Source organism: Cricetulus griseus, chromosome 7 (genome assembly GCF_003668045.3).
Source record: "Cricetulus griseus strain 17A/GY chromosome 7, alternate assembly CriGri-PICRH-1.0, whole genome shotgun sequence".
Lineage (NCBI taxonomy): Eukaryota > Metazoa > Chordata > Mammalia > Rodentia > Cricetidae > Cricetulus > Cricetulus griseus.
Window position 1 is genome coordinate 14,501,280 of NC_048600.1, and position 13,434 is coordinate 14,514,713.

The window sequence follows — 13,434 nt, forward strand, 5'->3', positions numbered from 1 at the left end:
TTTGGAAAGGGTTAATATGTACTCTTGTGTTATGTTAAAAAATGGTGACCTACTAATCCGCTCCCATCTATGACAGGCCATATTTCAGTGAGTTACATGGTTTGTGCTGAAAGTTTTTTCAAATCTTGTTTGAGAAGAATTAATTGTGATGGAAACTTATATTTGACATTAGAAGTAGTTAATCATGGACCATTGTGAGGTTTGACCATAAACAGGCTTTGGCAAGTGGCTACTGACTGCTCAGTTCTGACGGACTTGTACAGTGTCCATAGAGTAATTCTAGATGTGTGGGGTGGAAGGATCCAGAGTGAGTTCTTTCCAGAAGAATCAGTTAGATGAAGACTTAATTACAGGGTATTGCTTCTACGTGACTACAGTTTCTTTCCCTGCCCCTAATTGTAGAGGAAAAATACAGAGCTTTAAAGAAACATCAGAAAAATGAAAGCAACACTTTCTTACTTTGGGAACTATTCACATATGGCAAGTAGCCAAGTAAAGTGTTCATGACAAAGAGGTCAGTGCTGAAGCTTGTTTTAGCAAGCAAATAGTGAAGATGGGGGAACTAAGAAGTTTCATTGTATTGTTTTATTTTTTTTTCAACTTTTAAAAATTTGAATTAGAAACAGGATTGTTTTACATGACAATCCCAGTTCCCTTCTCCCACCTGTCCTCCCCTACCCCCCCCAACTAAAACCTTATCTGTCACATATCTTTTCTGTTCCCTCTGGATGGTGAGGCCTTCCATAGGGTGTCATCAGTGTCCCTTTGGGGTAGGACCTAGGCCCACTCCGTGTGTCTTGACTCAGGGAGTATTCCTCTATATGGAATGGGCTCCCAAAGTCCACTCCTATGCTAGGGATAAATACTGGGCTTCTACAGGAGGTCCCGTAGATTTCTGAGGTTTCCTCACAGAAACCCATATTCCTGGGGTCTGGATCAGTCCCATGCTGGTATTCCAGCTATCAGACTGGGGAGCAAGAATTCCCGGATGTTCAGGTCAGCTGTTTCTGTGGGTTTCACCAACCTGGTCTGGACCTCTGTGCTCTTCACTGGTCCTTCTCTGCATCTGGGTTCCAGTTCAGTTCAGTGATTAGTTATGGGTGTCTGCTTCTACTTCCACCAGCTGCTGGATGAAGGCTATAGGATGGCATATAAGTCAGTCATCAATCTCATAATCAGGGAAGGGCATTTAAGGTAGCCTCTCCTCTGTTGCTGAGATTGTTAGCTGGTGTCATCTTTGTAGATCTCCAGATATTTCCCTAGTGCCTGATTTCTCTGTAAACCAAAAATGTCTCCCTCTATTATGATATCTCCATTCTTGTTATCATGTATTTGTTCCCTGACTCAAACTTTCTGCTCCCTCATGTCCTCGGCATCCCTCTTCTTCTCCCCTTCTCATTCTCCCAGCTCCCTCCCCCTATTTTATTATTTTTTGAGACGGGTCTTACTTTATAGCTTTGTAGACCTATAAGTCACCAAAACCACCTGCTTCTGCCTCCTGAGTGCTGGGATTAAAGGCCACCACGACCAGCTATTTAAAAAAAAGAAACTTTTAATATTTTATGTGTATGGATGTTTTGCCTGCATTTATATCTGTGTAGCACATGCATACTGTGTCCAGGGAAGCCAGAAGGAGATGTCAGATCTCCTGGAAGTGGGATTACACATGGTTGTGCGTGCGTCTATTCGTGTGACGAGTGAGAATAGACTCCAGGTCACCTGGAAGGGCATCCAGTGCTCTTAATCACTGAACCATCTCTCCAGCCCAGTGTTTCTTTCTGATGAGTGTGAATGAGCCCTCTGATGGTAGAAACTGTGTCTAACCCTGTCTGTGATGGCAAGAGTGACAAGACTTGATCTCACTTCCCACTCTCAGGATGGCTAGCTACACACAAGATTCTAAGCATTTCTCTCAAGTAATTCTGGAAGTCATCTCCCTCACGTGACCTGTGATGGTAAACACCCGTGTGTTTGCACTGGCTCCTTTAGTTTTACTCACACATTTTCTGTCTCTTATGGAGTAGCCCAGTGACACTTATAAGTGCATCCCTTACTTTGAGTAAAGCATGTGGTGATAATCAGCAGATCAGAAAGTGTTTGCTGCCGCAGAGGAGGGAGGATCCATGGTTTAATGCATAGAAGACTGTGTGTGTGGATTGCTGTCATGGATAAGAAAAATGGGGGGGGGGGAAGCAAGAGGACTTGTGCAGAGGCCACACACACTGTGTGTTCTGGTGATAACGGGGTGGTTGATGATCCTCCTAACTGTACATCCTCTGAGCTACATTTTTCTGTAAAGAGTGAATCACTTGGTTAGAGAGTAGCCATAAAGTCTAGTAATTATCCCCCCCACTTTTTTTTTTTTTTCTCCAAGAGACAGTGTTTGCTTTGAGTAACAGCACTGGCTGTCCTGGAACCCACTTTGTAGCCTGGGCTGGCCTTGAACTCTCAGAGGTCCGCCTGCCTCTGCCTCCTGACTCCTGGGATTAAAGGTGTGCACTACCAATGCCTGGCTAAAGGAGGTTTAAAAATGTTTTGGCTACTTATTTTCATTTTATGCTATGAATGCCTTACTTGGATGCATGCCTGGTATACCATGTGCATGCAGTACCCACAGAGGCCAGAAGAGGGCTTAAATCCCTTGGCACTGGAGTCACAGATGGCTTGTTAGCTGTCCTGTGGATGCTGGGAATTGAACCAGGCTTCTATGGAAGTGTAGTCAGTGTTCTAACCACTGAGAAACCTCTCCAGTGCAATTTGAAGAGTTTTAAATACTGAGAAAAGTAGGGCTATTTGAGATCCAGGATCATAGTACGTGTGAGGGAGAGTGATTTATGGAGAAATGCTAAGTCTTCAGGGTCAAGAATGTGTAAGTTGTAGCTAGGCACCCTGAATGTTGTGTTGGTAGTTCTCAGCTGAGGATGCTTCCTAAAATAATGGGAAGAGTTTAAAAGTAAGCACGAGCTTTAGTCACCCAAATAGAATATTCAGATATCTTCTAAAGGAGAACTCTAAGGACATACAATTATTTTGTTGACTTCTATAAAAATATTCTCTTAGGAAGTTTAGATTTGTGAAAAAATAACATGCACGTTGATCTGTGCCCTCACTCCCGACAGTTCCTACAAGCTGTGGGCACTAGGGGAATCTTTTGTTTTTATGTGTAGTTACTGCCTTGGTTTCTGAGGTAGAGCTCCTAATACCCTTGCTGATGGTAGAACTGAGGTAATCTTTTGTCCTGGTTGTTAGTCTTTGGTGCTGCTTCCTGACAAAGTTTTCTTTTTATTCTCTCTTTTTTTTTTTAAATTAGAAAGAAAATTATTTTACATGTAATTCTATGTCTCTTCCCCTTTCCTCCTCCCCTGTCCTCCCAACTAGCACCCTACCTATCCCATACTTTTTCTGCTCTCAAGAGAGGGTGAGGCCTTCCATGGGGGGGGTCTTCAAAGTCTGTCATTCTTTGGGGTAGGGCCTAGGCCAACCTCCTTGTGTCTAGGCTCGGGGAGTATCCCTCCATGTGGGATGGGCTCCCAAAGTCCATTCCTATGCTAGGGATAAGTACTGATCCACTACAGGAGGTCCCATAGATTTCCAAGGTCTCATCACTGACACCCACATTCAGGGGGTCTGGATCAGTCCCATGCTGGTTTCCCAGCTACCATCAGTCTGGGGACCAAGAGCTCTCCCTTGTTCAGGTCAGCTGTTTCTGTGGGTTTCACCAGCCTGGTCTGGACCTTTGCTCATCAGTCCTTCTCTGCAACTGGATTCCAGTTCTGTTTGGTGTTTAGCTGTGGGTGTCTGCTTCTACTTCCACCAGCTGTTGGATGAAGGCTGTATGATGTCATATGAATTAGTCATCAATCTCATTATCAGGGGAGGACATTTAAGGTAGCTTCTCCTCTGTTGCTTAGATTGTTAGCTGGTGTCATCTTTGTAGCTCTCCAGACCTTTCCCTAGTGCCTGATTTCTCTTTAAACCTATAATGTCTCCCTCTATTATATTATCTCTTATCTTGCTCTCTTCTGTTCTTCCCCCAACTCAACCTCCCTGCCCCATCATGTCTTCCTCACCCCTCCTCTTCTCTCCTTCTCATTCTCCTAGTTCCCTCTCCCCTCCCCCAATACCCCCAATTTGCTCAGGAGATCTTGTCCCTTTCCCCTTCTCCAGGGGACCGTGTATGTCTCTCTTAGGGCCCTCCTTGTTTACTAGCTTCTCTGGCAGTGTGGATTGTAGGCTGGTAATCCTTTACTCTATATCTATCTTGGCACCGCCCCACCCCCTCGAGGTGAACCGAGGGGGGTGGTGGTAGGGAGGGGGATCCCTGGAGGGGGGCTCCCACTTATTCTACACCTCTCATGTTTCTTCACCGTGCTAGACTATAGTCAAGCTCAACAGGGTCTTCTTTCCCCACTGATTCCTCCAAGCCCGTTCCCTTGGCTGTGGTTTCGCTGGATAGTAGGTAGGGACAGTGGGAATTTCGTTCATCCATTCATACAAGTCACTAATTAGATGACAAGGCATTTGGCTACCTTAAGAGAGTCATAGCTGACAAAGTTTTCTAAGTCACAGTGATATCTGATACAGTTCCCAAATTCCTCAATCTCCTGGGTGAGAACATCTGTCATTCCAATCAGGTGTCTCCTGGTGGGCTCCTGGATAACCTCAGGATGGAAGCTGGTTGCCAGGGGGGCCCAGTGGGCCCTGTAGTAAAAAATGTTTACTCTTTTGAGGGGCCCACCACCCAGCTTCCAAGTAAATCATACACAGAGTCTTATTATTACTTATGACTTTCCGGCCTTAGCTTGGCTTGTTCTAGCCAGCTTTTCTTATCTTTAAATTAGCCTGTCTACCTTTTGCCTCTGGGCATTTCCTGTTCTGTAAATCTTACTTGTGGATTGCCATGTGGCTGGGTGGCTGACCCCTGACATCTTCCTCTCTTCTTGTTCTCTTCTAGTCTCTTTCCTTGGTGGTATTTCTATTTTTACTGTCTGCCTGCCAGCCCTGCCTACTATTAGCCATTCTTTATTAGGACCATCAGGTGTTTTAGATGGGCAAAGAATCACAGCTTCGGGGCTGGAGAGATGGCTCAGACATTAAGAGCACTGCTTGTTTTTCAATAGGTCCTGAGTTCAATTCCCAGCAACCACATGGTGGCTCACAACCACCCGTAATGAGATCTGGTACCCTCTTCTGGTGTGCAGATATACATGGAAGCAGAATGTTGTATACATAATAAATAAAATCTTTAAAAAAAAAGAATCATATTTTCACAGAGTTAAACAAATGTTGCATAAATAAAGGTCACACACCTTAAAATGATATACTACCATAGGGCCGTCTGTGTGATTACAGTTGGAACTTGCAGCTCCAGTCCCCAACCTCGGGTATTAAAGAGATTGAGTCAGACACTAGCATCAATGACATAATGAAGCTTCACACAACTCCAGAGAACTTGAGTTTGAGAGCCTCTGGATGGCAGGACGTACTCATTGCCTAAGGAGGGCACAGGAGCTCTGTGCGCATTCCCACACAGATCCTGTGTCTCTTTCACACCCCTCTGTTCATCTCCATCCTTCTTCGTGCCTCCTATGAATAAACATGTGAACATAAATTAATGGCCTAAGCTCTGAGTTGCTAATTACCTACCTTACTTCCTGGAACTGGCTTCTGAAGTCCAAGGGACTACGTCTTCAGTCTGTCTGCTAGGTAGATGGTGTCAGAATGGAACTGATCCTCATATCCTCATGTCCCTACCCCCTCTCAACTCTTCACAGGCCCTTACGCTTGCTTATTAAGCACTTTACTCATGGATGCATTCCCCAAGCCCTGCCCTATTTCATTCTCAGTTTGGTAATCTGCATCCTTTTTCTTCCATTTTGCTAGAGATTTATTGGTATAATTAGTGATCTGCTCAAATACGAGCTCTTTGCTTTTCTTGATTTTTTTTCCAATTTTTATTTTTAGTTTTATTAATTTCTATTTTCATTCATATTTTCCATTTTCTTGTTTGAAGTTTAATTTGCTGCTCCCCCCACCCCCCATAGTCATAAATTGTATGTTTGGGTAATTGACTTGAGAGCCTTTTTTTCCAGTGAGAAGTGATCAACTTCTTTGATGAAAGTCATTTGCTTACATGTGTGTCTGTGTACCATGTGTGTGCAGTGTCCTCAGATCCCCTGGAACTGGAGCTGCAGATAGTTGTTAGCCACCACGAGGGTGCTGGAAGTCAAAGCTAGATCCTCATGAATAACAGCAGCCAGTGTTCTTAACCACTGGGCATCTCCCTCTGCCTCCACTTTCTCTCTCCTTTTAAAACATTTTGCTACATGGTACTCTGGCACTTGCTTTATTCTGTACATTGCTTTTTTCCCCTTTAACACTAGGGATTACTAGGCAAGTATTCTATTGTTGAGTTACATCTCCAGCCCCTCTTTATTTTTCTTTTGGACAGATTCTTGCTACATGCATGCTGGCCACCAACTTATGGCCTCAAAGCCTCCTGTATAGCTACAATTTCAGGTGTGTGCTACCAAGCCTGGCTTTGCTGTCTGCTTCCAATAGCAGTTTTTCTTTCTTTATTTTATTTATATTATTAATGGCCTTAAACTCCTCCTACCATCCGCTGAATGCTGAGATCACAGATGTGTGCCGCCCACCACACCTGGTTTATGTTGTGCTGGGAAGTGAACCCAGGACTTGAGTTCACACTAGGCCAACATTCTACTAGTTGCTAGGCACTGGTTTGACTTCTCCAAGTTCAGTGAGACATGTAGGTATTGTCTTCAGCCGTCGTTCCAGGATTCTTGAATATGTGAATTCTTTGGGAAAAGAATGGGATAGTTTTATCTCCTTTACTTATCTCCCCCACCATGTGCATTATCTATTTTGTTAAGGACCCATTTGACATAAAGAGATAATTGCATTTCTGCACAAACTCTCTTGCTTGTTCTGTCTAGATAACCTCAGATATATGAAGACTTACACAATAATTCCTTTTGTGTCCCATCGGAACTGTTGTTAATAACCACTTTAAGATCTGTAGTTGTGATGGGTCATGGGGAGCATTCTTTCTTAAAAGCATTCTCCCAGCCTGTGCTTTTGCTCTAGGCCAGTGGTTCTCAACCTGTGGGTGGAGACCCTTTCACAGAGATCACCAAAGACCATTGGAAAACCCAGATATTTACCTTATGATTTATAACAGTAGCAAAACTACAATTACAAAGTGGCAACAGAAATAATTTTATGGTTGGGGGTGTTCAAGCACAGCAGAAGAGACTGTATTAAAGGGTCGAAGCACTAGGAAAATTGAGAACCACTGTTCTAAACTATGCTCAGCTTCTCAGCATCCCCAGGGTGTAATCCTTAGACTCATCATTAGTTCTTTTTCTTTTTTTTTTTTTTTTTTTAAAGATTTTATTTATTTATTATGTATACAGTCTTCTGCCCCCATGCCGGCAGAGGGCACCAGATCTCATTCAAGGTGGTTGTGAGCCACCATGTGGTTGCCGGGAATTGAACTCAGGACCTCTGGAAGAACAGTCAGTGCTCTTAACCGCTGAGCCATCTCTCCAGCCCCCTCATTATTAGTTCTTATGCTGCTGGTGTGACCTTTATCCAGGGATGACTTTGATCATTCTGCAAGTCCATGCTTTTGTGTTAAGTGTAGTAGTGTGTGCCTGTAATCCTAACATTTGGGAAACTGAGATAGAGGAGTGCTTTAAGTTCAAAGCCAGCCTGGGCTTCGTAATGAGTTCCAAATCACCGAGGACTGGGAAGACCTCATCTAAAATTTTTAGGAAAAGAGTACACCTTTTAAACTTCACTAATGATTCTTTAGATGCTGACTTTCCTTGCATAATGGAGTGGCTGTTTGACAGGAATATTTATCATTCCAGATCCATATAGTCTTCATTTCTGAAGAATTATGTATTTCTTAAAGCCCCTTTCCTCCTTGTTTTAGATTTTTACGGGGTTTGCTTTATGAATACGCTCCATGTGATGTCGTAGTTGAAAACTCAGCTGTAATAAAGAATGACTTACAGACCATGCTCTTCTCAGACATCAGCTTTTCAAATACAAGGAAGGTCGGGCAGTGGGGAGCACTGTGTTTTCTTTGTTTCAGGCTTGCTAGGATTCACTCTACACTGAGCTCCCCCAGCCTGGGAGACATTCTCTGGGCTCTGTGGAATATAACAGGGTGTTTGCTTTTTCAAAGCCAATGTGGTAATCTCTGTCATCACAGACCTTATAAAATATCCACAGAGGCCCACTGTTAACCTGCATATGTGGACTTTAACCAGCTGTGTGGTTTATCTGCAGTGAAAGCAGGTGTCACTAGGAGGATGAACATAGCATTCATTATGTTCTCCTTTTCACTTTCCAGTAGTAAAGAACTAGTGTCCCCTGCCCTTCTCACAGTGGTGTGGGGAAGATCTGAGATAGATGTGATTAACCTCTCAGAATAAAGGCTTAACATTGTTGCAGAAAGATTGTTACAAGAAAAATAAGAACATAATATAAAAGCTTCATAGCCGGGCTGGAGAGATGGCTTAGCGATTAAGAGCTGTTCTTCCAGAGATCCTGAGTTCAATTCCCAGCAACCACATGGTGGCTCATAATCACCTTGAATGAGATCTCATACCCTCTGCTGGCATGCAGGCAGAAGACTGTATACATAATAAATAAATAAAATCTTTAAAAAAAAAAAAAAGCTTCATAGCAGCTTGTACCTGGTGTTTAGTGTGTAAAAATAAACTATTATTCTGATGTTGGCATATTTTTAAACTGTACTCAAACTGACTGCTCTTTCAGTTTTGACCACTCCTGCTATAGATTTAATGTTTTGTTAATAGGAGAGTCGATTCCAGCACACCCATTTGGTTTCTTCCTGCAGATCAACAGAGATTACAAGCTGTTTGTAAAATTCACCTTCAGATGGCTTTAGCTGTCTCTGCCAATTATAGATGAACTTTAGTTCTACAAAGGATGAGAAGTTGGAGTTTATAAATGTGGTGAAATTAAAGCATGTAAGGGCAGAAATCAATTTCTTAGTTGCTCAGTATTTAGAGATACAGTTGATTGTTTTTGTGGTTCCAGATAGCAATTATTTCTAATATTTATTTTGCAGTGAGGGCCGAGGCAAGTTGACCGTATTTTCAGTTAAAGCTATGTTAGCAACCATGTGTGGTGGAAAAATGCTGGACAAATTGAGATGTAAGTATTTTTCATATTATTTGAAAGTTTTTATTTTTCAAATCAGGATGTTTAGACAACTTTAAATGAATGAATGTTTTAAGAGTTTTGAATGAGGCTCTATTGTAGCAGTTGGCTCCAACTACATGAACTGTGCCACCTACTGTTCAGATGGATAAGTTGACTTTATTTAATTTTTAAGATGAAGTTGACATCTTAAAAATTCTTTAAAATGCTTTTCATATTAGTAAAAATGTGATTGGAGATGATTGTGTTTTTAAGCTAGAAAATAAATTTAATTGCTTTTACTTGGCTTGGTTAAGTTTAGCATTCTTCTTACTAACTACATTCTTTACCAGGTGATCTTTGCTGTGATCAAACTGTTCCTTAGGCTTAGATACTTAGAAATTGGTAGCCTGAACTGGGCTGTGGGGACATGCACTTTTAATCCCAGCGCTTGGGAGGCAGAGGCAGGTGGATCAATGAATTCCAGGCCAGCTTGATCTACAGACAGCCAGGACTGTTTCCCAGAGAAACCTTGTCTTGAACAAACAAACAGAAAGAAAAGGAAAGAAAGAAAGAGAAACTGATAGCCCGATCCCCTTCCCGGCCTGTCCTATCCCTTTCCAGCTGTTATTCCTTTCATTGATCTTATTTGCTTTTTGTTTCTCTCTCTCTCTCTCTCTGTGTGTGTGTGTGTGTGTGTGTGTGTGTGTGTGTGTGTGTGTGTGTATTTCTGTTTCCACAGGCTGCCATTCATAACTATTTCATTTTGCTGCTGTGGTTTTTACTTATCTAGTCATCAGGTTAGGTGTATATGTCTGTACCTGCTTGTCTGTTTGTGCACCACACTCATACATATGTTGCCCTTTTTTAGAGGGCAACAGTGGGGGCATTCATCTAAATTTAGAGCCTCGTTTTAAGCTGTTCTTTTTCTCCACTTTGTTAATACTGTCACGGCAAAGAAACACTTAGGGTCAGATGCCACGTATCAGAGAAATGAAAGCAAAGTGTGGGTATTAGTGAAGTGTTGGAATTATGTGTGTTGGGGGAGGGATGATTCAAGAGACTAAAGTGTTTGTCAGAGCCTGACAGGGCCCCAGAACTTGCACGATGGGAGTAAAGGACCCGTCTGTGGGTTCCATGGTACACACACACACACACACACACACACACAGAGAGAGAGAGAGAGAGAGAGAGAGAGAGAGAGAGAGAGAGATCAACATCATTTTAAAGAGATAATTCCAACATTTTATGTTTGAATAAAATGTAATTTCATCCATATTATCCTTTTCAAAAGAAATCTCCATAAAAGAATTAAAAAAAGGAAAAGAAAGAAAAATCCTTATATTATCCATATTAACCTTATCCATAGCATTTGAAATCTGTATTGTTCAGGGGTCAGCTATACTGTGCTTTTTCACATTTTATTTGTTGTTGTTTGTGGTAGTGATGTTTGGTTGTGTGTTCCTGGTCCCTGGCTGATTGGATGCTATTAGAGGTGTTCTATCTTTAGAGATCTCTTTGCTTGATTCTGTAGGCCACTGACAGAGAAACATCACACTTGTAATACTCCTTAAGTGGTAATCATGGTCAGTTTGGGCTTCGTGAGGACCTTTCCACCTGGGCTCTCATTCCTGGATGTTCTCTCTGGTTGAGGTGGCTGAGGAATGACACAGGCAAAAGAGACATAATATTGCTTGGTAGCCTCCAACCATAGTTTATTTACTTTCTTCTTTCGTCCACACCTCAGGCTCTCCTTTGTGCCTGCACTGTTATCTCTAGTAAAGTTCCCCCTATATTAAGCCTCTACTGTGTGGAACACACCCAAGCACTTCTTTTTTTCCTTTTGCTTCTTGCCTTTTAGTATTTTTTTCAAATATTTACTTGTTATTTGTATTATGTGCAATGGTGTTTTGCCTGCATATATGTCTGTAAAGGTGCCAGATTCCCTGGAAGTTACAAACAGTTGTGATCCACCATATGGGTGCTGGGAATTGAACCTGGGTCCTCTGGAAGAACAGTCAGTGCTATCAACTACTGAGTCATCTTTCCAACCCTGCCTTTAGAATTTTTTAGCTAAAAATTTCCTCTCTACAAAAATTTATGTTTTATTTATTTATGTGAATATATTTGCTCACTTATCTGTATGTGTACCACATTCATACAGGTGCCTGCTGGAACTGGAAATACAGGAGGTCCTCTGCAAGAAAGCCATTTTATTTTTGCTGCTGAGCTATCTCTCCAGCCCCTGCCTCCACCTTTTATATTTGATTTTTTTTAATAACAAAATAGTATTATAAATGACTTTACAGCTGTTTGTGGTTTTGGCCTGAAATGTGTTAGATTTTTCAGAAATGCTTGGAGTATTTCTGTCTCTAGGACATTTACAGAAATGTCCCTTACCGTGGGACATTCCTAGATTGAAAGGTAACTTACATAGGCTTCTAAATGCCAATGACTTGTAGTCAGGGTATAGACTTTAGTTAAAGTGTGATTAAAACTCAATGTCAGCACCCCAGCGTGGGAGCAGCACCTGCAGACAGAAACCACAACTGCCAAACCAGACTTAGTTTCTACTTGATTGGTGACTGACTTTGTCAGGGTTTGCTCTTTGTTTCCTAAGAAATTTAACCCTCTTAAGCCGGGTGTTGGTGGTGCATACCTTTAATTCCAGCACTTGGGAGGCAGAGGCAGGTGGATCTCTGTGAGTTCTAGATTAGCCTGGTAGAGAAAAGCTAACCTGAGATTCTTCCTACTATGTTTGCTCAGAATTGGCTTTTCTCACCATTGTTTCAGTCGCTGGCTTCTGGTGTTTCATTAACAGGTCGTACAGAGGCGTCTGTCTGAGGTTTCAGTTGAACGGTTTTCCCTGTTCAAAATTCTGCTTCCTTTGCCCAGGCCTTTAATCACCTGTCGCTCCACCCTCACCCACACTGGTGTCTGTTGGCCAGCCCTTGGCTTCTCTTTTAGTCTGCATCACAGATGCCTATGAAGTGTTTTAGAATTAGAAGCAAACAAGAAATTCTCTCCATATCTGCACTTATGAACTATAAAAAAGTGAAGAAAAACAAAAACTAAGAGAAGCTCCTTCCTAATGCTGCGACCCTTTCATGTACTTCCTCATGTTGTGTGACCAACCATAACATTGTTTTATTGCTGTGTCATAGCTGTAATTTTGCTACTGTTATGAATCATGATGTAAATATCTGATATGCAAGATATCTGATATATGGCCTCCAAAATGGTCATGACCCTCAGGTTGAGAACCATTGCTCTAGAGGCACAGAACACTCTCTCTCACACACACACACACACACACACACACACACACACACACACACACACACACACACACACACTCACACACACACACACACACACTCACGTGTGCACACGTGCATATAAAATGCATATATAACATTTGTATACATATAACATATTCTAAAAGATATATTTTAATACATATATACACATGTGCATATGTAAATATATATGGATTTTATTAAAATGACTTACAGACTCTGGTCCAGGTAGCCCAACAATGTCTATCTATGAACAGAAGATCTCGGAATCTAGGAGCTCTTCAGTTTATGAAGCTGGTTGTCTCAACTGGTCTTTATTATATGCCAGAGTCTCAAAGGAATAAGCTCTAATGCCAGCGAAGGAATGGACTTGCCAGTGAGAGCAAGCAGGCATGTCTTTTATATAGGGTGCCAACAAGAAAAGTGTGACCCAGATGAGGCTGGACCTTTCCACCTCAAAAGATCTGGATTAAAAGTGGGTTTTCCCACTTCAAATGATTTAATTAAGGAAAATAAATCCCCTCACAGGTGTATCCAGTCCCTTGGGTTTTATTTAATTCTAGATGTAGCCAAGTTGCCAACCAAGAACAGCCATCACAGAGGCCAAGAACTCTTTGTAAGGAAGGGGGTGTGGCTGAATCAAAGGCTGCTGACTTCATCAGTGGAATTTTAATGAGTCTGAGAGTGCAGTGTGCCTTGTATTTAGTTGTGTGTGATTAGAGACAGACAGATGTGTGTATATGGTTTTCTGGGTTAAGTTACACAGTAGGTTGAAAGATGGCAGAAGTGGAAGGCATCTTTGCCAGAAGACATCCATGTAAAAGGAAAATGGGTGTTCATTAATAGTCTTGTCCCTTTAGTCTGAATGGTCCTGTCACTTTGCAGAATCTTGTGGTGATGGGTTTCATGAGGGTGAAAGGAGATGACACAGACTTAA

At 42.0% G+C, this 13,434-nt stretch overlaps 1 protein-coding gene across 11 annotated transcripts in view; it reads left to right on the top strand.

Moving 5' to 3' along the window:
• Dtnb (dystrobrevin beta) overlaps positions 1-13,434 on the top strand; it is a 202,050-nt gene that overhangs the window by 33,400 nt on the left and 155,216 nt on the right. For all 11 annotated transcript variants that reach the window (XR_003486952.2, XM_027424539.2, XM_027424544.2 and 8 more), the window contains one exon: positions 9,128-9,213. Coding sequence is in view for 10 of the 11 variants with exons in the window: in XM_027424539.2 (XP_027280340.1) it covers positions 9,128-9,213 (86 nt within the window). In the remaining variant the exon portion in view is untranslated. The remainder of the gene's footprint in view (positions 1-9,127; positions 9,214-13,434) is intronic.